This window comes from Vidua macroura, chromosome 2, assembly GCF_024509145.1.
Source record: "Vidua macroura isolate BioBank_ID:100142 chromosome 2, ASM2450914v1, whole genome shotgun sequence".
Taxonomy (NCBI): domain Eukaryota; kingdom Metazoa; phylum Chordata; class Aves; order Passeriformes; family Viduidae; genus Vidua; species Vidua macroura.
In genome coordinates this window covers 30,041,894-30,068,569 of record NC_071572.1, presented here as the reverse complement: position 1 = coordinate 30,068,569, position 26,676 = coordinate 30,041,894, and the positions used below count along the sequence as shown (strand labels likewise).

The 26,676-nt window shown below is 40.5% G+C and overlaps 1 protein-coding gene across 3 annotated transcripts in view; it reads right to left on the bottom strand.

Annotated features, from left to right (window-relative positions):
* Positions 1–12,928, bottom strand: part of RFX8 (regulatory factor X8) — a 33,471-nt gene extending 20,543 nt beyond the window's left edge. For all 3 annotated transcript variants that reach the window (XM_053971509.1, XM_053971507.1, XM_053971508.1), the window contains exons 1-5: positions 12,742–12,928; positions 9,360–9,483; positions 6,565–6,626; positions 5,155–5,241; positions 821–871 (exon numbers count right to left, since the gene is read on the bottom strand). In XM_053971509.1, the coding sequence (XP_053827484.1) occupies positions 821–871; positions 5,155–5,241; positions 6,565–6,626; positions 9,360–9,483; positions 12,742–12,833 (416 nt within the window). In that variant the 5' untranslated portion in view covers positions 12,834–12,928. The remainder of the gene's footprint in view (positions 1–820; positions 872–5,154; positions 5,242–6,564; positions 6,627–9,359; positions 9,484–12,741) is intronic.
* Between the last annotated feature and the right edge of the window lie 13,748 nt (positions 12,929–26,676).

The window sequence follows — 26,676 nt, the reverse complement described above, 5'->3', positions numbered from 1 at the left end:
AAAAATTGGATGTCTCCAGTCAAGCCTCCATCTGCTGCTGACACCTGCTCACTGTCTATGAAGTCATTTCAAACTCAAGGGTCCTGCTGGACTTGGCTGTTTGGAAAGGTGGCAGGCTATCTAATCAGAACCTGGCTACTGGGTTTCACTGCTGTGATGCATTACAAACCAGAGTACCACCATACGCCCTGAAGGGACAGAGGCCAAAATGTACAACTTGTCTGCCTGTAAACTCCAGCCACTGAAAATGCTTCCTCCCCACTCTCTGCCATCCACAGGACTGGTCCTTGCCACCTTTCCCTCTGCCCTACTCTGTGCCATGAATGCTGTGCTCCAGCAAAACAACCAATTTGGCTGCCCAAGACAGGGCACAACATTCATGCTGAGTATGTTTGGTAGTGCTGGTGACTCTTTTGCCCGAACATTTTAGAAGTGGTAACTGGCCAAAGCAAACACACGTAAGTAGAGATGTTTCATAACACTTCTTTCAAATAGGTCCTTCCCGCAGATTTCTAAAGCCTGTGAAATAAAATTAATTAATATTTTCCAGCTCCTGCTCTCCCTGAGAAGGCGGCCAGCTGTATCTTCTGCTGCTGCTACTATGGCAACACATATCAGCATGGCACGCCTCCAGTGCGTTGGTTCCCTCGGCAGCCTGGCTCCCCACTCCCCTGACACAGGGACGTGGAGGACAGACAAGGAGTCCTCTGTGACCCAGCGGCCAGCCAGGAGCTTGGTGCTGGTTAAGTGCAAACACCTACAGAACGCTAACAAACAGTTCTGTGTGCTCCCACTGTTACCAAAGGGGGCTGGGACTCACCTGGTGCTTGGCTGCACATCAGAGATGTTCACTTCCCCCAGAGAGCAGTGCCTGAGTAAAGACAGAACACACAAAAGAGGAGGTGGGTGGGAGAAGGGGAAAATGGGAGACAAAAAAATCACAAGGAGTTTCACCATCTCTCTCTTGCAGAGTTTGGGCGATGCTATGGGGTGGGAATTAAAGCTAAAATGGGAAATACAACAATGGGGATGAAATAAAGAATAACAGAGATGCAAATGGGAAAGACAAAAGAAAAATGAAAGGAGGGAAGGTGGTGAATGTGCATGCTGTTGACTGTCAGATTACACAGAGATTAGAAAAGTTAATTTGCTAGAAGCAAAATAATTTCTTTTAATGAAAAAACAGTACATTTGCTTCACTAGCCAGTCAGGAGCCTAAACCTTGCCTATTACTAAAATCAAAAAAGCAACTCTTACAGAACCAAAATTCAATGACATTTTTTAAACACTGCTGTACTCTGAGCCAGACCAGGTACCATTTTAGGGAGAGCTTGTCCTCAAAGCTCCCATTCTGAGAGGGAACACATTCTATTGTAATACAAATCAGTAAATACTGTATTCCCTCATGTCTGTAATAAATTTGCAGATCTCATTGACTACAGTTGCATATATTTGCACTATTTTCATAGTGCCATCATCAGAGCAGTGGTACACCTATCTTCAAAGAATTGAAGATTTCTAAATGAATCAATTCATAGGTGCTGTGTAAGACCTCATCATCCCTTGTGTGAAAATGTTCCAACCCCGACACATCCAAGGTCCCACCGACCACCAAAATGCAAACACATTTTTTGTATTTAAAGGCAAACCATCATAATCTTACTGCCATTTCTGTGACACCCACAAGCATAGCTCCCAAGCTGCCAGATCCTTCAGAAGCCTAGTTCCTCACTACCAGCACCATGTCAGTTGCTGGCTATCATGGTCAAGAAATATCCTTTTCAGTAATTAGAAAGAGTCCATCATTTTGAAACCATTCTTTTCCTTGCCAACCCACAGGCTGATGGATGCCGTGGTCTCTCAGCTGGGCTCAGGGATCCACTTTCCTCTCTGATAAGTGTGACAGGAAAAGCATCTGCATGTTGGATTTTATTCAGGCATGGGAGGGCGCAGTAGCTATTTAGGACACCTTCACTGCTGAAACAGATCTCCCCGGCCTCTGCCTGAGGAAAATGGCAACAAGCCAGAGAAGTTATCCCATTAGAGGGGTCTGGACAAGAGACTGGCACTGGACTGCACTGAAATGGTGCATTAAAAATAATCTTCACTCTGATTTGGAAATTTCCACACAAGTACACTCTCAAAAATTGAGACTATAGGTCAAATACCCTGCTGCATTTATACATATGATTACTTATATAAGAACACAATTTCTTCTTGCAGGTAAAGAAGTCATCAGGTTTTAATTACTTTTTCAAAATTTCAATTTTTTAAAGTAAAAAACAATCTAGACTTTTCCATTGCTGGTTTTATCAGTTTGATTGGATAATGAAAAATTAATGGTGATGTACTGAACTGTACTGATAGGACAGTAAAGATGAGTTATTTCCTTCATGACTTAATTGAAAAAAAATTACAAACTCCACACATATGGAAACTAGCTCACTTATTTGGTTGAAGCAGATGCTTTTTTAGTATATGACCTAATTATTTCTTTCAGAGCTGTGCTACTCATCCTTCTCTGGCTGTGTCTTGTGCTTTTCTACAGCTTTCTCTCTGTTTTCTCCTGCTGTGCTATATGAGATACTAAGAAGTAATTGTGACACCCATCTGCCCAGGTGTTGTGGGCCTGCATGTTGGCTTGGGACAGGGATATGTAGCTGAATTTAGAGTGGAAGCTGTTCTAATTTCAGCTGTCTGGCTTGCCTCAACATCTTAGTGTCTTCTTAAAATTGTCTTTAATGAAGGAAGCATCAGACAAAATAATTTTGTAGTTAAGGGACTTTTGTACTGCAGCTAGAAATATGATCTTTGTCTGAATATGATCTTTATGTTTTGATTTTTTTTTAATCTGAGAAGTTATAGAATCATAAAATAGTTTGGTTTCTAAGGAACCATCAAGGGTTATCCAGTCCAACTCCACTGCCAAGGGCAGGGACACCTTCCACTAGAGCAGGTTGCTCAAAGTCCCATCCAACCTGGCCTTGAACACTTCCAGGGATAGGGATCCACAGCCTCTCTGGGCAACCTCTTCCAGTGTCTCACCACCCTCACAGTAAAGAATTTCTTTCCAATATCCAATCAAAGCCTACCCTCTTTCAGTACAAAATCCTTCCCCAGCTCTTCTGTTGGCTCACTTTAGGCACTGGAAGGTGCTTTTAAAGTCTCCCTGCAGCCTTCTCTTCCCCAGGCTGAAGAATGCCAACTCCCTCAGCCTTTTCTCAGCAGGACAGGTGTTCATCTTAAGAACCAATATCAAGATCAGTAGGTGGCTGGTTGATGTCAGTCCTTTCCCTGGAAAGCACATCCTATTCCTTGCCTTGGCCAAATTAAACACAGTTTTTTAGGAGTAGGTGTCTGGGCAGGCACCTCTGCAGCTGGTGGAGAAGGAGGAGGAGGCCTGGAGCAGCCAGGGCAGCAGCTCCCCTACGGTCAAGCATGACCTACAGGGTGTTCTCCAGCCCATAGAGGAGATGGCTCATTTCCATGAGGAGGGCCAAAGACAGAAGCTATGCTGGCATATGTGGTGTGTCTGTCTCCCAGCTAAAGTCCTTTCTGCACCTGCCCCAAACTCAGCTAACATTGCTTCTTTGGTTCCTCCTACTTTATAAACTCATGTTTCTACACTGGAAGGAAAAGAGAGCATGAATTGAAATCATTCTGGTCTCTCTCAGCTCTCATATGACCAGAAACATCACCTTTCCTTTTCCAATCCCATCAAGATTGCTATTTTTAAATGATGCTGCAGGGAAACACCTTTCTTTCCCTGAAAAGGAAAGACCAGCAGAAACTTAGCAGAGACCTGCAATATCCCTTTAACAGTGGACAAGACCTTTCCTCATTGTGGATGTCAAACCTTAGGCCTTTTCTGGGCATACTGGGTATGCATATCCCTTCAGTAAGCGTGACATGGAAAACCAGCCTCAAATTTCCTATGAATAATTTGTTTAGTCTCACAACAACAGACTGCCAGTCCATCATCTACAGAACCTGATCCTCTGTCCTGTCTCAACATTTACCCTTGTCCCTCTATGGACTTCTGCAACATTACCTGCCATAAAACCTGTGAAGAAAAGCAACAAACCTATGGGTGTAATTTTTCCATGTTTTTCCAAAGCATGCACTCAATTAAGTAAATATTATATAAAATATCACTGAAACAGTTTCAGCATCACCAGATATCTGGGTCCTTATAGACTGTAACATTCATGCCACAGAATAATGCTGTATCTCCATATTAAAGAATGGAAACCTAATTACAGAATTTACCTATATACACACTAAAGTAATGTACAAGACTGTAAGAGAATGAGGATACAAACCTGGTCTTCAAAGTCCAAGGCATTGACTGCACCTAATTTTTTCTTCAGTGTAAAGGAGTGTAAAACTGCTGCAGAATGTCAGCATTTCCCTTTTTTTTTTTTTTTTTTTTTTTTTCTGGGAAGAAATTCAAGATTGTGGTTTGTTTATCTGAATCATGAGCTCAGCCATGAGAATTCTTCCTCTCCTGCCCACAACATGCTCCTGTCTACCCTTTAACCTACCATAGTATCTTACATTCATTTTAGGATTTTAGGCTTTTAAGTTTTGCAATCCATTTTTATTTGTCTTACACATTTTCTTATTGATGTTATCTTACAAGAGGTGATTTTAAAATCTGATATTTTAAAACCAAGTGAATGAAGTATTTTTGAAGTACTGTTTCAAGCAGTAAAAAACCCAGATAACAAGATTATGTGTAGGACTCTCCAAAACAGCACAGTCATTTATACTGTAATACATTTTTCCAGCCTAGTGCTTAATGAGGAAGGTGATAGAATGTCAAGAAGCCATTTCAATATGATTTTTTGAGGTCCCATTTAGAGTCTCAACATATTAAGCTCTTCTTTTAGGTTCAGCATGAGTTCCTACTCTTAAGATCTACATGGCTAAAACATCCAATTTTAGGAAGTCTAATTAGGCAGTGTCTGTTTCCAAAATGCAGCTTGCCTATTAGGGCACAGCATTTAATGGCACAGCACTTTCATAGTGTTTATAATGAGAAGAAAAATATAATGCTACTGTCAGTGTTCAACAGAAGACTTACAGATTTTCATAGATAGAAAACATATAGACATGGGACATTTTTTGATTAACACATTTTTAAAAACAAACCTGAGATAATTTTGTTCATACAGAAGACAGCAAAAACGTGCATAAAAGGAAGACTCCTTCTTGATAGCTATTCCATCATAATGATATCTAGAAAATTAAAAAAATATTAACCGTATGATTTTCAACAAGTCAGCAAATAATTCATAATCCTCTTTTGAAAGCAGATGATCATTCTATTTAACTCCATCTGAATTGAGTACCTCAGATTTGTACAGGACAGTTAGTGAAGTCAGGAAACAGACTCTTAGCAGACAGAGGTCCCCATATCCCCACGGAAGCTGAAGAACTTAGTCCAGGTGTTCCTTGGCCATTTACAGTAGCTCAGTGACTGGACGGCCCATCAGTGTCATGGCAAGCTAAAACTCAAGAAAACTGCCAGACCTTCTGTAAGATTTATCTGAGCTCAGTGAGAATCAGAGCCACCATCTCTGCTACCAAGGTGCTGCCAGCTGCCTCCTCCCAGGCTGGGTCACCAGGAGCCAGGGGAGCAGTGCTGTGCTTCAGAGCCACCTGCAGCCAGGTGCAAGTAACCTTCTGCTGATGGGAAGAGAGAACATGGAGGCCACCAAACACCATCCCAAATCCTGTCTGCTGTGAGCAGAAGCCTAGGAGTGTCTGAGGTGAGGCACTCCCAAAATATAGGATCTCCTAGCTCAAGCTGATAGCAAGTCCAGACTAGTGGAAACAAGTCAGGGCATGTTGTTCTCAAAGCCCATACTTGACAGTTACACAAAATGCTTGTAAAATTATTCAGTCTCAATGACCTTAAGACATCCCTTTTCCTAGTTTGGATGTTCAGTGTGTGAGTATAACTTTGGATACAAAAAAAAGCATCAAACTCTGCGCTCTAAAAGAGAGGGAAGGGAAAAGAAAGAACATTTAGGAGGAGGACCTGAAGTTGTCCGATTTAAATGGTTTGAAACTGTACAGCATTTCCATTGACCATCAGTACGTGCTGGATCACTCCATGGATGTGTGCAAGGACAAAAAGCACAATATAGACATTGATCATTAATCACCACCCCTGTGCATCCCAGAGCCTTTCCTGGCCTAGAGATGCAGTGTCTGAAGAGCTCTCAGTAAGGCTGTGATGTCTGGCAGATGTCTCATGCAAACCATGCTGTTAATAGCTAATACAAATTGGAGGACTAAGGTCTTTTAAAAAGCAGTCCAGTCTGGAATTCATGCCTTACCAAAACAGATCTGATGTGGTGGTTTTCATAGAATTAACTCTATTTTAATGTCCTTGGTTACACCATGAATTACTCTGGATCTTTTGTTGTGTTACATACTTGCAACCAACAATTCAGCTGCCATATTACAGTACTGGGGCTGAAAAGTTAGCCACTTTAAAATTTTATTAGAATAGTTATAAATAACATTTTCAAACAAAGGACCCAAACCCAATACCTGATACTCCCTGCTGTGGTCCGCTTTCTTGTCACCAGGCCTGGGAAAACTAACTGAATAAGCTGTATAAACAAACAGAAAATTAGAGATACTTGGCAAATTCATTCAAAGATGCAAAAATGTATCTGGCACACTTTTTTGTCTTTAATCACTTTGTTTGCTTTTCATAATTTCCAGGCTAATACCTGTTCTTACATACCTCTCAAATGGTAACTGTTGAACTAAACTCAATCAGGCATTTGCAGATCCAAGGCTAAATAATTTAAAGGGTTACGTCTCTCAGGTAGGAATTTTTTTTATAGTTTGCACTAGAAAACCGTGCTCACGCCAAGCGACCCCCTGCAGCCAGGGCAGGATCAATCAGCTGAGGGAACTTGAAGGTGCCCTGATGGTCCCATACTCTGCCAGACTTTGAAGCCTTATTCATTTAAGAAGGACTTACACAAGGGGCTTCACCTACCCACATTCTCTTGGAAAGTGTACTGGAAGGATAGGGCCAGATTTACCTGTCTTAAAAGGACCTGAATCATCAAGCTGCAAAGCAACCTTTTGACCACTGTGGTGGTGTGAACTGAGGTGGTGCAGTATCTGTCAAGGTTGGGCTCTACAGAGTAATTAGAGACTGTCAGGATTTTATAATCCACTTCACTATTATTATTCTGCATGAGCTGTCCTGAGACTAACAGAGACTAACTCAGGACACCTGGGTCCAGGACTAACCCAGGACACTCTAATATTCCCAATACAGCAGGAAGAGAGGATTTACTCCCTGTTAGCAAGGAGTGAGGAGAGTCTCCACTGAGACTTTGTGAGCAGCACAAAGCTTGGACTCTGCACAGTGTGTTGTTGGTCTAAAGGCCTGATAAAGGATTCATCAACACACACCTCTAGTTTTTATGATGGACCTGTTCATTACATGTTTCTGCATGCATCCACCCCAGCTGCTCCCTTTCTCAAATTGATAATTTAGCATAATCCCATTTTTCTAAAAGGACAGCCTATAAAACTGGAGCTTTTGTGGCACAAGACATATCCTTCCTCCTGCTGCTATTCCTTACAGAGACAGTGATGTATTTTTGGGCAGAGGGATAGGGCAGATGAGATTAGTAGCGTCTTCAACCACGATAGTTTGATCCACATGGGGCTGGACTGCAAAAGTCCTTGCAGTCCACACACATGGAGCACAGTCAGGTTACTACAGCTTGGTAAATTATTAATAGCTCAGCCCATTATAGGCTGTGGTAAGTGATTACATATGCACTCAGGTTAAACCAGGATTGCTGCAGTTCCTGCTCTCCACAAGGTCCATTCTCTTGATGCAGAAGGCCAGACCATTTCAAGCCACTGGAGAGCTGCACCCCAGCTTGCTGCTTTGGGATGTGTCAACTTGCACTGCAACACACAGGGTTGATTGAGGCTGAGAGCAAATACTTGCAAGCAGCAGCCCACAGCAGCTCTGGCACATCAGCTCTTCCATGTGACCAGACTCACGCTTCATCTGTGCCTGTCCCAGCTTAAAAGTCAAACACATTAAGGTAAACCACATGAAGGCTTTACAGGTGGTAACTCAGCTGTGCTGGAGCACTGGAAGGGTACAAGTAGGATAGGATAAATCTCATTTACATGGCTACAAGGCAGAGAAGTCTAAGATAGTCACTGCAGACTATGTAGTCAATGGGAAAAAAAAAAAAAAACAACAAATGGGAGTTCTGAGGCCCCTTTCATCTGAGCTGTCTGAGGTGACTCATTTAGTGTGAGGAAACATGTGTAGCTACTTATTTCTCTCCAGTGGCTACCTAGAGATTTTTAAGGTGACAAGCTTCATGACCAATGTCCATGCTGAGCCAGGCAATTTCTATCCACGGTCTTAGCTGATGGGTGATGATCCATTAAGCTGTGGTAATAAATTACACTGGATCACTCACTCAAATATTCATTTTCAGCAAAAGTGATTTAACTTATCCAGTAAAAAAATTAGATTCAACTGAATTGAGATAAATTATTCATAGAATGGGGTTAGCCATACAAATGAAATTGGCTTCAGGTACAACTTGTACTTAAATTATTTTGGGCTTGTGTTAAAACAATGCTTAGTAGCTCTTACAATGGGAATTAATAGAAAATTAGCCATATAGAATAGGAAGTTCTGAGGAATGAATAAGAAATCTTGAACAAGAAATAATAACAGTATCTCCCTTAATTTGTTAAAAAAGGTTGAATAGCTATGGGTGGTGATTGCAGTTTGGATTTCTAAGTGTCAGTTGTTCCATGGGTTGTATCAACCTCTATGTAATAGAAAAGTGGAACTGTTAGAAGGAGAGTCAGTTCTACATCTGCATTTGTTTTGCTTGGATGATTATGTAGCAACTTTTTAGGGTATGTTTGAAGCAAAAGCTCTTCAAGTATACAGAAAAAGGAAAACATAAAATTATGTAACAACTGAAGGTGTCTTTTAAAGACAGAAGAATCATCTCCTTGAAATAAGTTGTGTAACTTTCTGCTGTTAAAAAAAGAAAACTGTGAAACTTTCTAAAATATACTGGCAAAAGAAATCTTTGCTAATGTATCATGCACCAGTTCCTTGAAGAAAATAAACTCTGTCCCAAACAATCCTCTTTCTCTGGTACAAATGCATCTACATCTTAGCAAAAATACATTAGAAAATGCACAAGCATCATTCATTACATATTCATTCTTCTCTGTTATTCAATGTCTTTTGATATGCAGTGTGTATAGTTGATGATCAGGCTTTTTCTTTAGACATCCCTACTTCTTATCTTGTATCTACTCTGTACCTTTCCAAAGGTGGATAGATGTACTTGAATCTTGAAATCAGGATTGCGGGTTTCAATATACAGCTCATATAGTAGCCGACAGGGTACAGTGCATCCTCCACACAAATAGAAATTATCAGCTAGCCTTTAAAACAAAAATCATCAATTGGTTTATGTCAGAGTTAGAAGAAAGAATTGTTAGATTTTTATAGTTGATCAGATTTACAGTGAACTCTGTAATAGTCATTCTGATTTTACAGAAGCACAGAATCAAAAAGAGCTACTTCCTTTGTGTTAATCTGTATCCTGGGAAACAATATACTTTTTAATAAAAAAAAAAATATATGTATACTCTCTGTTTATTTTTAACTTTTAAAGCCCTATTTTCCTTGTTTTCAACATGTAAGAGAGGTCATGTGAGATTCTGCTAAGAAATTAAGTAGCTCTCATAATTTTTAAATTAATACAACTTAGCAATACCATTATAACATTAACACCAATACAGACAGTATTAGAATTTCTCATATGCAAAATGTTGTTATATCAAAGAATATAACTTTGGTTTTCTAAATAGAAAGGTATCCACTATACCAAAAATAATAATATGAACATTTTTCCACCTAAAATGTGCAATATGGTGTTTTGGGATACAGTGCACAAAATATAAAGGACCACATTCTGTTTTCATATAACCCCACTGATTTTAGGATAAGTTTAATAGGAGAACAAAGTTTTAATTTACAGTTACTATATAACAGAACTGCCAGGACTGAAGCAGGCTTAGGTGTTTAAATATCCATCCTTTTGCCAAATCCCTATTCATCCTACTAATCAGAATGGTCATAGTCAAGTAAATGCAACTACTTGTGTGAATAAGGTGAGGAAAATGTAAACTTGGTTACTTATTAGCCTAAGATATTACCTTCACCAGGAAAAAAAATGATCTTTAATTATAAAATAATGCCAATGGTTTTGATGTCAGAAGATAACAGGCTACAGTACAAATATGGGAGCAAAGCTGAATCAAAGGAGTAGAGGGATTAATTTTCAAAGCATGACACACTGTTTGTATCACAGTGCTTTCTTGCTCTGACTCTGTTTCCGTTCTACCAAATTATTTATGCATATTTAATTAATTTATCATCTGAATGCCAGTGCAGCACAGTGCCAGTTACTCACTGTGTCTTTACTGACAATCAAGTTGGTTGGGAAAGCAGACTTTACAATTCACCGGGTGTGATAAGTCAGCTGGATTTTAAATCAGCATCCTCTGCTTTAGTACCCTGACTTCAGGCAACCCAGTTGTTTATCTTTCTTGCTTTTTCAGTAGACAGTGGATAAGGTCTACAGCAAACTGGCTTGCTAGAACAGACTGAGTAAGAATATGGTCTCTGTGCAGTTGATGATGTTTACCTCACCTGTTATTTGTGCCTCCTCCCCTCTTTCCATTGAAGAATGCTATCTGCTTCCCCCAGCTTTCCTTCTCCCTAGCAAAAGACCCCCAAATGCCTCACCTATACCTCCTTGAAGACCATCTCCTCACCCAACAACCCAAGAGGCTGTGCTGGGCTCCCTGCCAGCTCCTCACCACCTCCAGCCCCACCATCCAACAGCAAAGGCTTCATGGCTAGACCTGAGCAGGAACCTGCACCCAAAGATAGGGGATCTGCTGCTCTAATGGGGTATTTCCCATTAGCAAGCTAAAAGGTAAACGAAATTCATTCTACATAACAGTCCTGATGAGCTCTGCCTCCCAGCAGGCAGAAGTGCTTCTTCTTCTAGAGCATCTCAAAACACTTCACAATTGAGCAGTCTCAGAGGAGATTAATCTTAAGTTCAAATTCATCCTTAATATAACATCACAAGAGTCATTGGAAATGCATCAGAAATTAATTCATTCTCCAGTAGCTGGTTTCTGCCAATAGTTTTCTCTCAGCATTTAACTACTTAGCAACAAAGTATTTAGGAATTCCATTTCATGAATTTTTTGTCTATTAAGCTGCTAGTCTTTTTCAAATAGTAAGTCAAACACCTTCTTAATGCTGACACATAATACAAAAATATTTCTATCAGGAAAGCAATCTACACAGAAAAGAGCACAGCACTCCTCTTCTTACTTATTAGCCCCAAAGGTTTCAAAACCTGAGTTTTTATGGCATGCATCAAAACAAAACTGTGAATAAGGACAAAAAAAATCCAAAGGAAAGTGTGGCAAGGGAGAAAGGTAGAGGTTAAAGAAAAAGCACTGTGTATCCACACACTGTAGAGGGTTTTTTATCCTATTGATTTTAAGACCTCACATTTAGGGTTTGCCACCTATTCTATGTGAACCCTTAGCAGCCAGGCCATTATACAGGTAGGCAAGTCTGCTGTTAAACCATTTCTGGACCAAAATCTGGTTTGCTACTGGAAATGCACCAACTGTAAAATGAAGCTGAACATTCAAAATTTTTAAAACCATGAAAAGAAGGTTGTCATGATGAAAAGAATCATTAGTTCATCCTTTCAAGGATTGCTTATGATTCAGTTTTATGCTGTGTCTCAGACCTGTTCAGTGAATGAATCTCTTCCTTTAGTCCTTTCAAAATAGGAGCAGTGGTATCTATATTACAGTGAAAAAGCAGACTAACTCCCACTGCTCAAGTATGACTGATGGGGGGAGTAAAATTATTTAAGATCACTTGCTGATGAGTTATAAATTTGTATGTGTTGTTACTGTTTCACAAAAGCTTCAACATTATTTACGAGCAGGACTCATTTGTGCTCCGGAGAGAAGTAAAGTAACCCTGGTTTCTCTTTGGCTGTCACATGACAGATGATGCTCTTCTCAAAGCCCAAGAAAACAATGGTGACAGCCTTCCTCCACTACACAAAGTGTCTCATTAAGGAGTTCGACATTCAGCTCAAGAAAAAATAACCTTGGAGAATCTCAAACTGAGTGCCAGTGTGCCACCTCCTCGCAGCCACCTGTGTGCTGCAAGAGCCCACCAGGCACGAGTGGTAGAGCCAGGGAGAGCCTCGACAGCTGCCCTGCAGCATCACAGCAAGTGGATGGCTGCCAGGGGCCAGATCCCGGCCAGTGGGTAGGCTGAGACAAAATCCCATTTCCCCCATGTCAAACCACCTCCATATCACTAAGGCTTGTGGCAGGAGGTGGTCTTTCAGGGAAATTTCCCTGCTTGCTTGGTATCGTTTATACATCACCACGATGATGGGGTCTTTGCAGCAAACCACACGCTTGCCCTACGAAACCGCGCGAAGAGTTAAAAGCAGGGCTCCTACACTCCCTGTGGCAAGGCAGATCCTGCGAGCCCCACGGGAAAGCAGAGACGGCCGCGCCACCTCCCCGCTCCATCCTCAGCCCCGGCCCGGCCCCGGCAGCGGGCAAGGGGACAGCACCCACCACTGCAGGACGGGGAGGTAGGTAAGGGAGGTGGGGCCGAAATAAGCCATGTCGGCCGGCTCCGGGACGAGCTGCAGCTCCGCGTCGTCCATTGGGACCGGGATGGTGGTGCCGGGGCCGGTGGGTGCCGGGGCCGTCGGGTAACGGACGGCGGGTAACGCACGGCCCCGCGCCCGCCCCGCGCCCGCCCCGCGCCCGCCCCGCGCCCGCCCCGCGCCCGCCCCGCGCCCGCCCCGCGCCCGCCCCGCGCCCGGTCCCGCGCCCGGTCCCGTACGGCCCGCGCGCTCCGCGGCGCTTCCCGCAGCGGTGTCGGCGCCCTGCGGAGAATTCGGGCGAGCCGCGGCATTCCTGGCACCCACCCACTGCTCTGCTGCCTGATGGGTTTGGTATTTGTAGGAACTGCAGGCGAGAAAAGGAATTCTGTCCAAATCGGAAAGCGGTGTAAATGGCCGATCGTGCGGCGGTACTTCTGAATATCACGTAGTGGCAGGAGAAGAGGGAGTAGCTTCAAACTAAGCGTACGTTTAGATTACGTGTTAGGAAAAAATTCTTTACTGTGAGGGTGCGAGGCACTGGCCCAGGCTGCCCAGAGAAGCTGTGGATTCTCTGTTCCTGGAAGTGTTCGAGGCCAGGTTGGACGGGGCTTTGAGCAGCCTGGTCTGGTGGAAGGTGTCCCCACCCATGGCAGGGGAAGTTGGGACTCGGTGATCTTTATGGTCCAACCAGGCCATTCTATGATTCTGTGATCACAAATGACATCTAGAAGGTTTTGCACGTCTTTAAAGCCTTACTTTCAGAGTTTTCAACAGGGATGCTGCAAACTCCCATAACTGTTTAATTTCTCTTTGATACAGATAGATGAAAGGTCTGTCTGCTCTGCTGAAACCCTGTAAGCACTTTTCCATCACAAGTATCCATTATGCAAAATGAGCTTTGCTGCCATGTGACTGACAAACATAAATTATGTATGGCTGGAGCATCTAAAAGCTTACTAGTCCATGGCTTTGGGTTACATTAGAGCTCAGCTTCTCAGAAACTCCCACTGCTCCCTCCTGTTAATTAGCTTCCTGAAATCCCCATGTGTGACACAGACTGGCTTGTTTCCTTCGTTATGACAATATGACCAAAGCCAACACATTGGTAGACAGCAGTATTAAAGGGGGGGTAGGGAGCACGATGACAGGAAAGGGAATTTAAGGTGGCAGGTTACTGGTTTTCTGGTCCCTCGATGTACCTTGTTTTTGAGGAGCAGTGCACACAGATGTCATGTATGGTACAGGCTGCTTTGAATCTGTGAAGCCTCATGCTGTGTTGAGAAGCTCATGGGAAGATTATGTTCACTCAAGGGCCCCTGAACCAAAGCCTTGAAAATGCTGCCTGCCAAAAACACAGGTTAGTGTTAGTATATGCATTGTAACTAGTACAGTCTGCCATCAATAACTGTGCTTAATGGCTGATTGTGGAAGCTTCCCTTAGTAGCTGCAGTTTTTGGTCTTGATTTTGTATGTCTGCAGTCTACTGACCTCCACTGTGGGACATTTAACTTAGCAAATACTCCTGCAAATACTGTAGAGCAAAAGCTTTCTCAGGTTGAAGTAGCTGTTGTAAGAACTAACAACAGTGAGACTGCAGCAGCTGTAAGGCTAGCGTGGTGTTGCCATGTAAGTACTCCCAGAGCTTCTGTAGCAGCTCTGGCAGTAGATGCTGCCTGGGACACTCACAGCCAGTTCAGGTGTGCCTGTCCATTCTGCACTCAGAGCAGTGCCCTCCACTCCATGCACTTATGGAAGAGGAAACCTCATCTCCAGTTTCTAACAACTGGCTTGCTTATGTGTTTGCATGTGCTTCTGAGCCCTGGTCTTAGTTCTCAAGGTTCGTGACCAACAACTGACTTTTTGAGACTGTCTGCAACTCTACACAGGGAAGTTCCCTATGCCCAAAAACACCTTAGCAGGAAAAATCCCAAAAAACATTTACAATTTAGCTAAAACGGAAGAATGATAAATAGAATATTACTGTGGTAACAGACTGAAGTAAGGGTAATGACACAGATCAGAAAGTCCTTGGATAATACCTCATACTCAGAAAGGTTTCCATGAAAAGAAGCAAATGCTGCACAAAAAAACCTGTCCAGTTACGGTCCATAGCTTGAGAGATACCAATTAGGTCACAGCATTTTTTCTGTCCAGTTTGCAGATAATGAGATAGACAGATCTGTGTGCTGTTCAGGTCTTGACATACTTTTATTTTCCAAAAATGACTCTTTACTTTTCAGATAATTCTAACATGTGCATTTTTGTTTGTTCATTTTGTTTTGGTTTAGTTTTTCTTTGTGGGTTTTTTTTTGGGTTTTGTTTGTTTTGTTTTTTTTTTTTTTTTTGGCAAGAAGGGGAGTGAGTGTGAGAGAAGGGAGATTCTGACTTTAAATGTCAGGCTATTAGTAGAATTTGGTTGAAAACCTGAAATCAGTTTCTTCGGTTTAAACCTGTCAGATAGGACTGGTGGATATAGATTAGGTCAAGCTGTAATAAGTCTTTATTCTTGCATAAGCTGAAAGCTGCAAAGCTCTTTATTGCTGTCATGGACATACTCCTTACATAAAATTACAGAGTATATAATGAACATGCACTTTGACTGAAAAAAATTTGGTATAAAATTAGGAGTATGGTTGAACAGATTAAAAGGTGTACAAAAAAAGGTTCCTTCCTCTGATTTTCACCCATAACTAGGACAAATTTAAACCAAACTTTGAGGTAATCTCCAAAACATTGTAAGGAGCGTCTTTAGCACAAAATTGCCCGTTCAGATTACTGTCTGCCCTCAACTCCCCCATCCCATATTCAAGAGAAGATTTGGATACCTTGGGAGATTTGTAAGGTAAACAGATTATGTAAGAGCTCTTGCTGGTGACAGCTGTCTTGTAAAGGCAAGTGCTAACATCTCTCAGATATTTACAGTTTTAAAAATAAGTGCTTTATAAGATTTTTTTAATACTTAAGCAAAAGTATGTATGAAACAATCATTAAAGCAAGTGAATCTACTACAGCTTCCACCACTACCAGCAGCAATGAACATATGTGACTGTGGGAAATTGTATGTTTCCCCTAGAGCTGCAGAGGCCTGAAGGGTATTTATTGCATTCATTCTCATGTAGGAAGGAATGGGTAACAGAGCTTGAAAAGGAGAATCAAAAATACAAATCCTTCCCTCACACCCACCAAACCAAAGACCTGGAGCAACATATCATTATCCTTTCCATATGAAAAGTTAAAAGAATTGGGTCATGGTGTAAGAGTCCCGTTGGACAAGGCAAATATCGCAGTTTGAGAAATGTGTCAGTACATTTTATTGGTTTGGCATGCGTTTGTTTGTTTGTTTGTGGTTTTTCTATCTTTACTAGTTGACCTACTAGGGACAAAATTACATCTGTGCAAAGATGTAATTACTCATTTTCCCTTCGAGATCTGAATAATGCCAATGATCAGGCATTACCTAAATCTGATCAGTTTACTATGAGCAGAGATCTTCATAGTTACCTTTCAAACTTCAGTTTGAAATAGATCACTTGAAAGAATCAAACAAATACAATGCTTTAACATTATAGAACGCTATGTCCTTCACAAGCCATGCACTTGGACATGAATGCACATGAGGAAGAGGAAGGCTCCTCTCCCAAGTGCCTGTAGCATGTGAATTCTTGTATGTATGAAAATCTAATTCAGCAAAGCATGTCAGCATGTTTGTAAGACTGCTTCATTTCAGCAAAGCATTTAAGAATGTGCTTAAATTTAAATACGTATTTAGCTGAATTGTTCTGCTGAGTGGGGATTGATGGCTGAATTGAGGCATTAAACATTAATGAGGGAGCTGGGAATACAAAATAATATGTAAATTGGGATGTGTCCTGTCATGACTAGAATAAACTGATTCAAACAATGCAATCATTGCATGACTAAGATCTCCTGAAAGATTTGAAACCATTAGAAATACTTAAGACCTGGCGACTCGAGATGGAACAATCACTGACAATCACTCAGTCCTTCACTCATCTCCGATCACCTGGTTTTGGAGTGCCTGGTGGAAAGGCTGGGTGAAAATCTCTTCAACACGGTAACTGAAACACTTAACTGACTGTTGCCACATCGTTAATTCCAGATGCTGCCCTGGGCAGTGTCATCTACTGATCTTCTTTTGACTAAGATTAACGATGACTTCTTTGACTGCTTTTGGTCCAGCCACAGTTGGTAGCAGGGACTGTCTGAGCAGTTCTGTCCCTCCTGTCTGGAGAGTCTCTGGTGTGAACACATCCCATGGGCTCTGCTGGTCACCCTTCGTGCTCTATAGGGCAGTGCCTCTAGGAAGTTGACTGTGGTTTCCACTGTGTGCTGACACCTGCTCTTTGTTTTTCTTGCTCTTTAGTCCAGCTTAGGGCAGCCAAACAGTTTATGCAGTGACTCATGAAGATCGAGATATGGATAAAAACATATCTGTCCAGAAGAGGCTGAGGTAATGCTTGCAGGAGAAAGCAACTGCTTCATTTCTGCTTGGCAGAAGATGTGGTGCTTGCTTCTCCAAGTAGAAATAGCATTTTATAATGCTTCCCTGATGCATTCTTTTTGTGGTTTTGTTTTGTTTTCTACATTTTGGATGCATACTGGAGTTAACTTTCTGTTTAATAGGACAATCTATTATAAACAGCTGTGCTATAAACTCTGAAATAGTGATGCTAGGTTTGCATGTTAGAGTAATTTTAACAGAAAAAAAAATCTGTACAATAAAAGCAGTGGTGAGTCATGCAGAAAAGTCCCATCTCAGAGGCTAGAAACAGCAGCTCTTACATTAGCTCCTGTGCCTGGTTTGCAGATGGCATGCAAAAGTCCCTTGATTGTATTTGTGTGTCAGGAATGTTTACACAATGAATCAATTAGTTCTGAAGTAAGGAATGGCATTAAGGTCAGCATTCAAATGTATTCACAGTAAAGTCCAACTACAAAAGTTTTGAAAAGAGAGAAAAACATCACCCTACTCCACAAAAATAAATACAGAGTTTACTGTGAAAAGAGGTGCTTTCTTTTTTTTCTTCTTAATTAAAACAAAAGGTGAAAATGTTTCACTTAAATAGCTACATTAACCAATAATTTTCTTGAAAGAACTTTTTGAAAGATTCAACATAGTGTTTGACATAATTAAATGACAATGCAGTTAACAGTTAACTCCTCTGAAACTGAATTTATTGTAAGAAATACAAATCCCGCCCCAGTAATTTTTGAGGGTAAAGCATATGTTACATGAGTGATGTGGTTTTATCTTCTCACCTTTTGAATATCTTAAGCCAAACGGTACATCAGAGAAATATTATATGCGTGTAATGTCAGGGGTGATATGATTAAAACTGCATGCAGTTCTGTATTCCTATTATTCTTTTACAAATCTTGTTTCATCCTTCAGACTAGAAAGCATAGTAGGAGATAGTGTGACTTATGCCTTGATTATAATTACATAACTGACATTTTCATATAATAATTTATCTCAGATTACCAATACATTTGAGAGAGAGAAAAAACACCCTAAGAGACTTAATAAGCCTAACCACTGTAGGAACAATGAAACCTGAAGTACCATGACCCATTTGAACTGTTCAGATCCACCAGGACCCCTCTTTGATCAGGGAGGTGAATTAGACAACCTCCAGACATCCCTGACCACCTCATTTATTCCATGATTGCTGCATGGTCTTTTTCTTAATTGCATCTGAAGCATTTGTGACATGTCTATGCTTGGCTTTTGTTCAAATAATTAGAGTGTTCATTTATGTTGCTGGCAGTCGTGTTGCTCTAGCTGCAGCAGTGTACAGATACAGCCAAGGCAAACTTTATAAATAAAAATCTTTTACTTGGGCCAGTTCATACAGCTAGACTAGATACACATACTGTGTGCCCACACAGATTGTGTTGGATCTGAAGCTAGCAGCAAACACATGGCTGATAAAGGCTGGGAGCAATTGCTCTGGTAGAATGAGAGTGTTTCTTTTTTCCAATTTAGTGAATTAGATTAGACTGATACGGTTTAGGACAACAAGACGTCTGCTATACCAATTTATATTCTCTATTTTCATTGGAATAAATTAAAAAATCAACCTTTGTGAAAAATTGGATTTGAAATTCCCCTTTAAGGAGCTTGTGAGCTCTGGCCCCATAGCTTTGCACTGACATGAAGGAGCTTTGGGGTGACTGGATTGTGACCAGCCATGGAGAGGCTCTGGACTGATCAACATCCTTCATTTATGGTCCTAATTTGTGATCCTGATCCTGATCTTGAACTACTCCATCATTTCTGACCCTTACAAATACTTTCCTTATGCTAAGTGCTCCTCAGATGGCCTACATAAAACATTTCCACCTCTGCAAGCTTCTTATTTTGACCGTGTGCTATTTGTAACACCCCTCTGGTTGGTACTGTTGGAGTTTTGCATGAGCAAGGACTAGAGCAGACTGAGCACATATCCTAAATATCCATTTGCATTCAAAAGGGAACTTCCATTTAACTGTGGTTGTGATCCTTTTATGTTTGTTTTCTATGAATATACGATCATGTGAGCTTTACTAGCAGAATACTTCTCTGTGAGAATGCCCATGTGACTTACTCATGGGAGGCAAACATTTAATTCAAATGTTGCATTTCCAAAAGGAGTTTCCTATTGACTTCATTTTGATTACTTATTCAGACTAGATGTTACGATCCTTGAGGATAAAGCAAAGCAAACCTAGGCAATATTATGATCGGTGGAACAATACGCGTTCACGCTCAACTTGTTAATTTTTAAAAATGGTATCAATATAGGCCAAAAGATATATGGGGCTTAAATTCACTGTTCTTGATTTATTTTAGAGGATACATTCCCAACTGAAAATTTCGATGTGGATTACAATATTCATAAATGGGATGATCTGCAGACCTACAATTACTCACTGAAGTATTTAATTCACGATTTTATAACAAGCACATTTCAGACTTGAACTGCAGATCTACAATCGATTCAATGTAAACTTTGCCAAAGCAAATCCTCTGGTAAGATCAAAATGTGTGAGTTAGAGATGCAGGATGTGGTTGCCTAGTTACTAAGCAGGAGTCTACCTGAAAAGCACAGAGAGTATGAAGAGCACTTCAGAGTATGGAGAAGGGTTTTGCCCTTTACTTTTGACTGACATTTCTGCTGAATGTTAAATGTTGAACCAATTTTAATAAACAGTAGCTCCAGTTGGGCTACCTCATTGCTACTGCAGCCAGTGGTAGTGCAACCATTAGGGAAGATAGAATCGCTGGGGAAAATTTAAACAAAAATTTAGACAAAATTTACTTTTAAGATGCATTTAAGACGCATTTTATCGAATGTACCTTGGATATTTTTCTTTCATATGCCATCCTAGTTGCCCTCAGAAATCACAGAGATTTCTTATCTGTTTTAATATTTTCAATATATCCTTGGATTATTTTTAATAAAATTTTTATAACTGCTTAAAATTTAAAAACCTAAAAAGATCGTTAACCTATAGTATTTAAAATTAATTTTCCCTTGAATCTGATTCTTGAGAGAAACAGTATTTAACAAGATTCTGTGATATTTCTGCAATTTGCCAAATTTTTTTCAAATATTTATAATGTATTTTCACCATTGTCTTGAAAATTGTCAAGAAGACAGTAGATTATTCTGCTTTCAACTGTGCAACAATAAGTTAGAATCAGAAATGTTTTCCAAAATTTGAAGCCTTAATGGCCACAGGGAAAAATATTTTTAAATCAAACCTTTAATGGTTTTCATAACTGAAAGAGATGCTGACATAGTTAGGAATGCACAAAGGTTTTTTTTTTTTAGAAGATATACAATTTTGACTATGAGAGAATCTTGGAAAACAGCATGATTTAATTTCCATCACAGTCAAGTGATCTATATGAATGATATCAGACAATCTTATGACATACTTTTTTATGCTTCTGCAGCTGTCATCTTGTCTTTTTCCAATTTTCTTAGCTACAAAACAGATGTCAAACATTTTGTTTGTAGAAGTTACTCTAGAATTATTTTATCACTCACATCATTTATAGGCATTAGTGTACCTAAGGATGCAATTAGTTAAGAAATTTCTGCATAAAGTGCAAAAATACAATAAGTATTGTACAACGCTACGCACAGTCATTTCTTTACAAATTCTAGAAAGTGCAGAACATTTTTCTAGAGCTTGCATCTTAATGGCAGTTTACTGTCACAACTATGGCTACAGTCCATGTAGAATTGTAGCGTGACCAAGAAAAAAACCATAAATAATATGTAACGCCTACATTACTGTGGCATTACTTGCCTATGCAATGCCCATTTTTCATACCCTAAACTCAAATGCTGTTTTCCATACAGTGTCTCTTTACCCGTGTGGAAATACATGAGAAGCCATGCCTGGCTCTCTGCTGGCACAAGAGCAGGAGGGATGCATCTGCACCCCCTTGTTTCCTTCCTCACTGGGTGGGGAGGCACAGAGGGCCAGGAGCCAGGACCATGGCACTCCAACAGCTGAACAACTGAGGGATGACAAAGGACCTTGCAGGTGAGCCCCTGCTTCTCCAGTGGGGTCAATATTCACAAGTCTTTCTTCTCTGATCTTTGGCTCGCTCTCATGGGTTCTTTCATTTCAGTTTTAATTGGAGGCCTTGGTAAAGGGGCATATTCAGCCCACTTTTTCTGAAGGAATCTTCAGATCTTCAGGATCTCTGAAACCCTCAGCCATACCTTGTCATCCACATTACTTTTTCCCCCTCTCTCCCCTATTTCATCTTGTGGCTTCCTTCAGCTGCCCTCCTTCATTAATGGTTCCCTGTTAATTAAGCAGGTTAATACAAGAAAATCATATCAAGATGTAACCTCCTTTCACACAGGCTGCTGAAGCCTGGCTGGGAATTAACAAGAACCTCCAGTAAGGATTCTCCTGAGCAAATCGTATTAACAGCAGGCTACCATGGTCAGTCAAAACATCGAAACATTGCATTTAAACACACCAGAAGCCATTGACAAAGTTTGATAGTGTTATTCCTTGTATATCACCTCCTAAGTGGGTTAAAAGAGGACAAGTGATGGCTGGAGCAATGTCGTATTTTAACAGGCAAAATACAAAGCAATATCTACAGTTCTTACTTCAGGTGAGCAATTTAGCATAGTTTTAGAACTATATTAAAAAAAAGTAGTTTCTTTTAAATGCTGTGATAAATTATTATTGAAATGCTAACTTTCTTTGGGCCAAATTCTACTTTAAAAATGAGCTTTAATCAAGAGTTACAGTGTTTAATGTTACTCTGTGCAGGTTTGATTGATTCAGTTTTCTTCTTGCTCCTGCAAAAATGAATGCAATAAGACATGACTCTTAAATTAGAGAGTGGATTATCACTTTCAGGGAGGAGTCAAAGGATTTAGAAAGAACCTCAGATAAGGGATGGATGAACATATTAATGACAGTTAGCATTCACTGTCTGTTAGGTTGAAATAAATTGAGACAATTTGAGCATGTGTATGACAAAGCTTTTTCAGTTTCCTGAAACCAAATTTGTTAACTATTAACGCATGCTAAAAAGCCTTAACCCTTTGATAAAATGTTGGGAAGTAAGATGTTAGTGTTAAACCTAAAGTAATTTTTCATTATTAATAATATTATTAAATGTAGTATTTTTGTCCTGTTTGTTTTTGTTGGGTAGGTAGTTGCTCATGTTCTGCCAGTTAATCCTGTTCTTTTGCCTATTTTAATTATAAAGCACCTAATAACATAGCGACTGCTTCTAATAAATTAAAAATACCTGGATAAATAGAGAGGTGGTGTTGTCTATTAGGCACAGTATCCAGGTTTGGTTAAAACCAGGAAAGTCTGCTTGAGCTGTTAAAGTAGCTTCTGCAGCTTGACACAGATATAGAAGACTTGCTCTCAGCTCTAGCAGAAATGCCTGAAGCATAAGGACCTGGGAACTTCTGTTCAAGGACAGAAATAATCAGCACACACAACATCCAACTTTTTCTGTTCAGCCCTCATAAATATTGTTCCTAATTCTACATGTGACAGTGAAAATAATTTTGCAGCCTTGAGAGGTTTTTACATTTTCAGCTTAGTGTGGTTTTACCACAAGCTGTGTAGCTTGCAGAAGAGCAACCCACTTGTGCATTTCTCCAAAAGCAATGGTTCATATGCCTCTGAAACAGAGAGGATACAATGCACAGGCTGTGTCCAGTTTCAGTGTTTGCCACATTGGTGGTGCTGCCAGTCACCCTGCAAAGCCAGTGCAGTGTAGCTTTTAGTCACAGTGCTTACACTAACTTCTGATATTCTGAAACAACTGGAACTTGCCATGGACTTTTAATCAGGCCCTTGCAGTTCTCCTTTCCTTAGTATACAGCAACTCTTAGAGGCTGGGTTTAGCCAGCGCGTCCAAGTGAGGTCTCAGCAAAATTTGGTTGTTTCATGTAAGAGCCCATAGAGAATCTGAGTTCTTTGAAAACCCTCATCATCATTATGTAAGTGCAACTTTATCATTCTACAGCAGTAACCTTTCTGAAGACCTCACCATGGGTGAAAATACTGAGCTGAGGAGAAAAAAGGGATCATGAGAAAATGTACTACAGTAACCCCTTATTAGTGAATGAATGCACACTCATGCATACTTCAGCTATCTGCTTTGATATCCAAATACAACAGAGCTATAGACTAGGCTCAGAATTTGACCTTCAGTATCTTTCTGCCAGGGCATTTATTCTTCAACTGGTTTCTTTAGTCTTAGGCTGTTTTTGTGCTAAGTAGTGAAGAAGTCTGGTAACCCCTGCTGTGCCAAAGGAGATTGGCCCCATACAGCAATCATGGTGTAAGACTGACAAACTTGAGCCTGACAGGTAATGACATCTCCTGCCAATCCTTCTTCATCCACAGAATGCAAGCTTTACTAAGCTGCTTAATGATGGCACAATGTTTACTTCCTTTTTGATGTAGGTATAGTAGGGATCTGAATAAAATGTATCCCCTTTTGGTCATGAAATATTATATGTTGTGAAACACAGGTTGTAGAGCTGAGAGCATAACAATTTGAGGACAGAACTACCTCTGGATAAACCATTTCTGTTGCTCTTCTGCACATTCCTTCCTATCTGCCTTTTATATCACTGTTTATCTTTGTTATTATGAAGCACATCTTTCTGCATGGTGGTCATAGCTCAAACATTATTTGAAGGGAATGTCTTTTGACTGTCATTTTGCTTGCTTGAGCCCTTGGAGTTGTTGAAATGTAAAGATTTATAGCTTTTTTTGCTCTGCTTGTCCCTTACCTGTGCATATATAGATGCATATCTCTGTCTCAAACTGGCTGATAAAAGTAACTGGTGCAGAGGAATCCCCATCCTAGGAACAGTATCTTCTGCTATATCCATGGCTCCAGTCAATGCTTGTCTTCTGAGACCTGGAGGAAAAATACATAGTACAAACAAAAAATCAAGGAGCAGGAAGTATTTTCTTTTATTTTTGATAAAAAATTTTGCTGATCTATGTTCCTTTGCTACAATAATGAAAGCCCATCCACCTCTAGAATATGATTCTACAGCTTTGAGTAGGGGAAATTAATTCAACAAACACAAGGCCCTGATGACTCTGTGATCAATTATCAGAACTGCTCATTCCCCTTTAATAGTAGGGTTGATATGAGGATGTATTTTGTGAGTATCTGTAGGACTGGGCCAGATACCCGGAGTTGTAAAAAGAGAAAAGAACACTTCCCTTAGGTAAAAATCTAAAACTCTTTTAACATTCCTGAATGGTTTATCCTTCCTGTGCTAAACAATTCTCAAAGTGTAAGCGGTTACCTTTGCTGGTGCCTTTTGGTAATATGCAGTGACATATGCAGGAACATGTGGAAAAGGCTTTGTCACCACACCTTAGCATTACAGGTAGTGTGTTTTATTGAGAGCCATGAATAAAAAAAGTAGAAAAAAGTGAGGCTTAGAGCAGAGGTCTTGCGCTTGGCACAAAAGAAGCAGGCTTGTAATGTTCATAGTTTCTAGGGGAGCTCATTGCCCCTAGGATGGGGTATGCCATTATGGGAAGTTCTCTGCCAAGTGAGGAGCAAAGCTGGACATCACAATCTCCACACAGGAACTTCAGATGAATTTCGGACCCAGACTACTGAGTGCTTTGGAAACAACAGACTTGGGCTGGAGTCAGCAGTGTAGGAAAACACTAAGAGGGCACTGTAAGTCCTAGTCTGTGCAGGTGAGAAGAAATATTGCACTTGCTGGAATTTCCTAAGAGCTCATGACTTCTCACTCATGTGTGTGACATTGCTTTGGTCTAGACAAGAGCTGACAAAGGCTTGTATAATGGGGAACAGGTCACCATCTGATGCTGACTCCCACAACCATTAAATGACAGTATTTTTCCAGACAGCTATCATAAATAGCATTTTCTGTTAGAACACATGACAAAAACTCCATTACATTTTTTGCTCTGCTTTGAAAGAAATCCCCTTTTACATTCATGGCCAAATCTGGCTAAAAGATTCTGGAATGGGTCTTTTGTGATCAGAATTTTCTGCTGTGAATTGAAAAAGAAAAAAAAAAGTATCTTCTTTGTCAAAGGGGCTTAAAGTTGACACAATCCAAAGTAAAAACATCTACATAATCTAAAATGACCAAGAATATTTGTAAAATGTAAATTTTTATGACAAAAAAACCTTCAGAAAATCATATTACCAGACAACAGTAATTCAAAAGTGAGCACATAATATTTTTTCTTTTATTCTAGATGTCAGCATCTCTCATAAATAAACTAATATGTAACTTGCCAGATGAATGATCCAAATCCTTCCTGTTCTGAAAATAGGCAGTAAGTAACTAAAGATTTTTTTTTAAGAAAAGTACAATATTTGACTAACCCTTTGACATTTACCCCTCTGCTTCAGCCCTCACCTGCACCATCACACTTCAGGTCACTGCCCTCTTGGGTGTGCTATCACATGTGCTTATTGTGATCAGTGCTCAGTGAAATGATCCAATTCAGTCCTCAAATTGTGCAAGCAACTGAGCTGGTGCAGAGGAGAAGGCACTAACGTCTTAGGAAGGGATGAGTACAAGCTCTGTGCACTGTGTAACATGCTAGCCCAGTGCACAATTGAGACTAGTATTTAGTGGAATTCCCCCTCCTCCTGTATTAATTAATTAGTGACAGGGACTCTCCCAGCTGCTGGCCCCTGGTGATCAACACACCTCATTTGTTGAAAGGTGCTGGCCCAAGGGTTTGGCCCATGGTGACTAATGCTATTCCAAGGGATTTAGCAGCTAGCACAATCAAGGCCCTCTTCCCAGTAGATACCATGCTTAAGAAGTTAAGGTGGCTGAATACAACAGGCATGGGCTAAACTCCATCTCCTCTAGCCCTACAGACTGAGAATGGTCCTGGATGGTGCTCCTTTGTGAGGATGTCTGCCTACATACTTATTCATCCATCTTGCCCATACCACATGATCAGTAAAGACAAAATTATTACCCACTGTCCCTCTGCAAACTGTCTTTGATCACTCTGGAGGGAACATGGAGGCCTAACAGAATTGTAGAATCACAGAATGGTTTAAGATGGAAGAGACCTTTAAAGGTCTTCTAGTCTAACCCCCTGCGATGAGACAGGACATCTTCAACTAGATCAGGTTGCCCAAAGCCCCATCCAACTTGACCTTGAATATTTCCAATGATAGGACTTCTGCTTTCTCTCTGAACAACCTGTTCCAATGTTTCAGCTCCTTCATTGTAAAAATTTTCTTCCATAAATCTAGTCCAAATATACCCTATTTTAGTTTAAGGTCTTGACCTCTTGTCCTATGCAACAAGCCTAAAAGGCTTTTTCTTGTAGGCCCTCTTTAAGTATTGAAGGA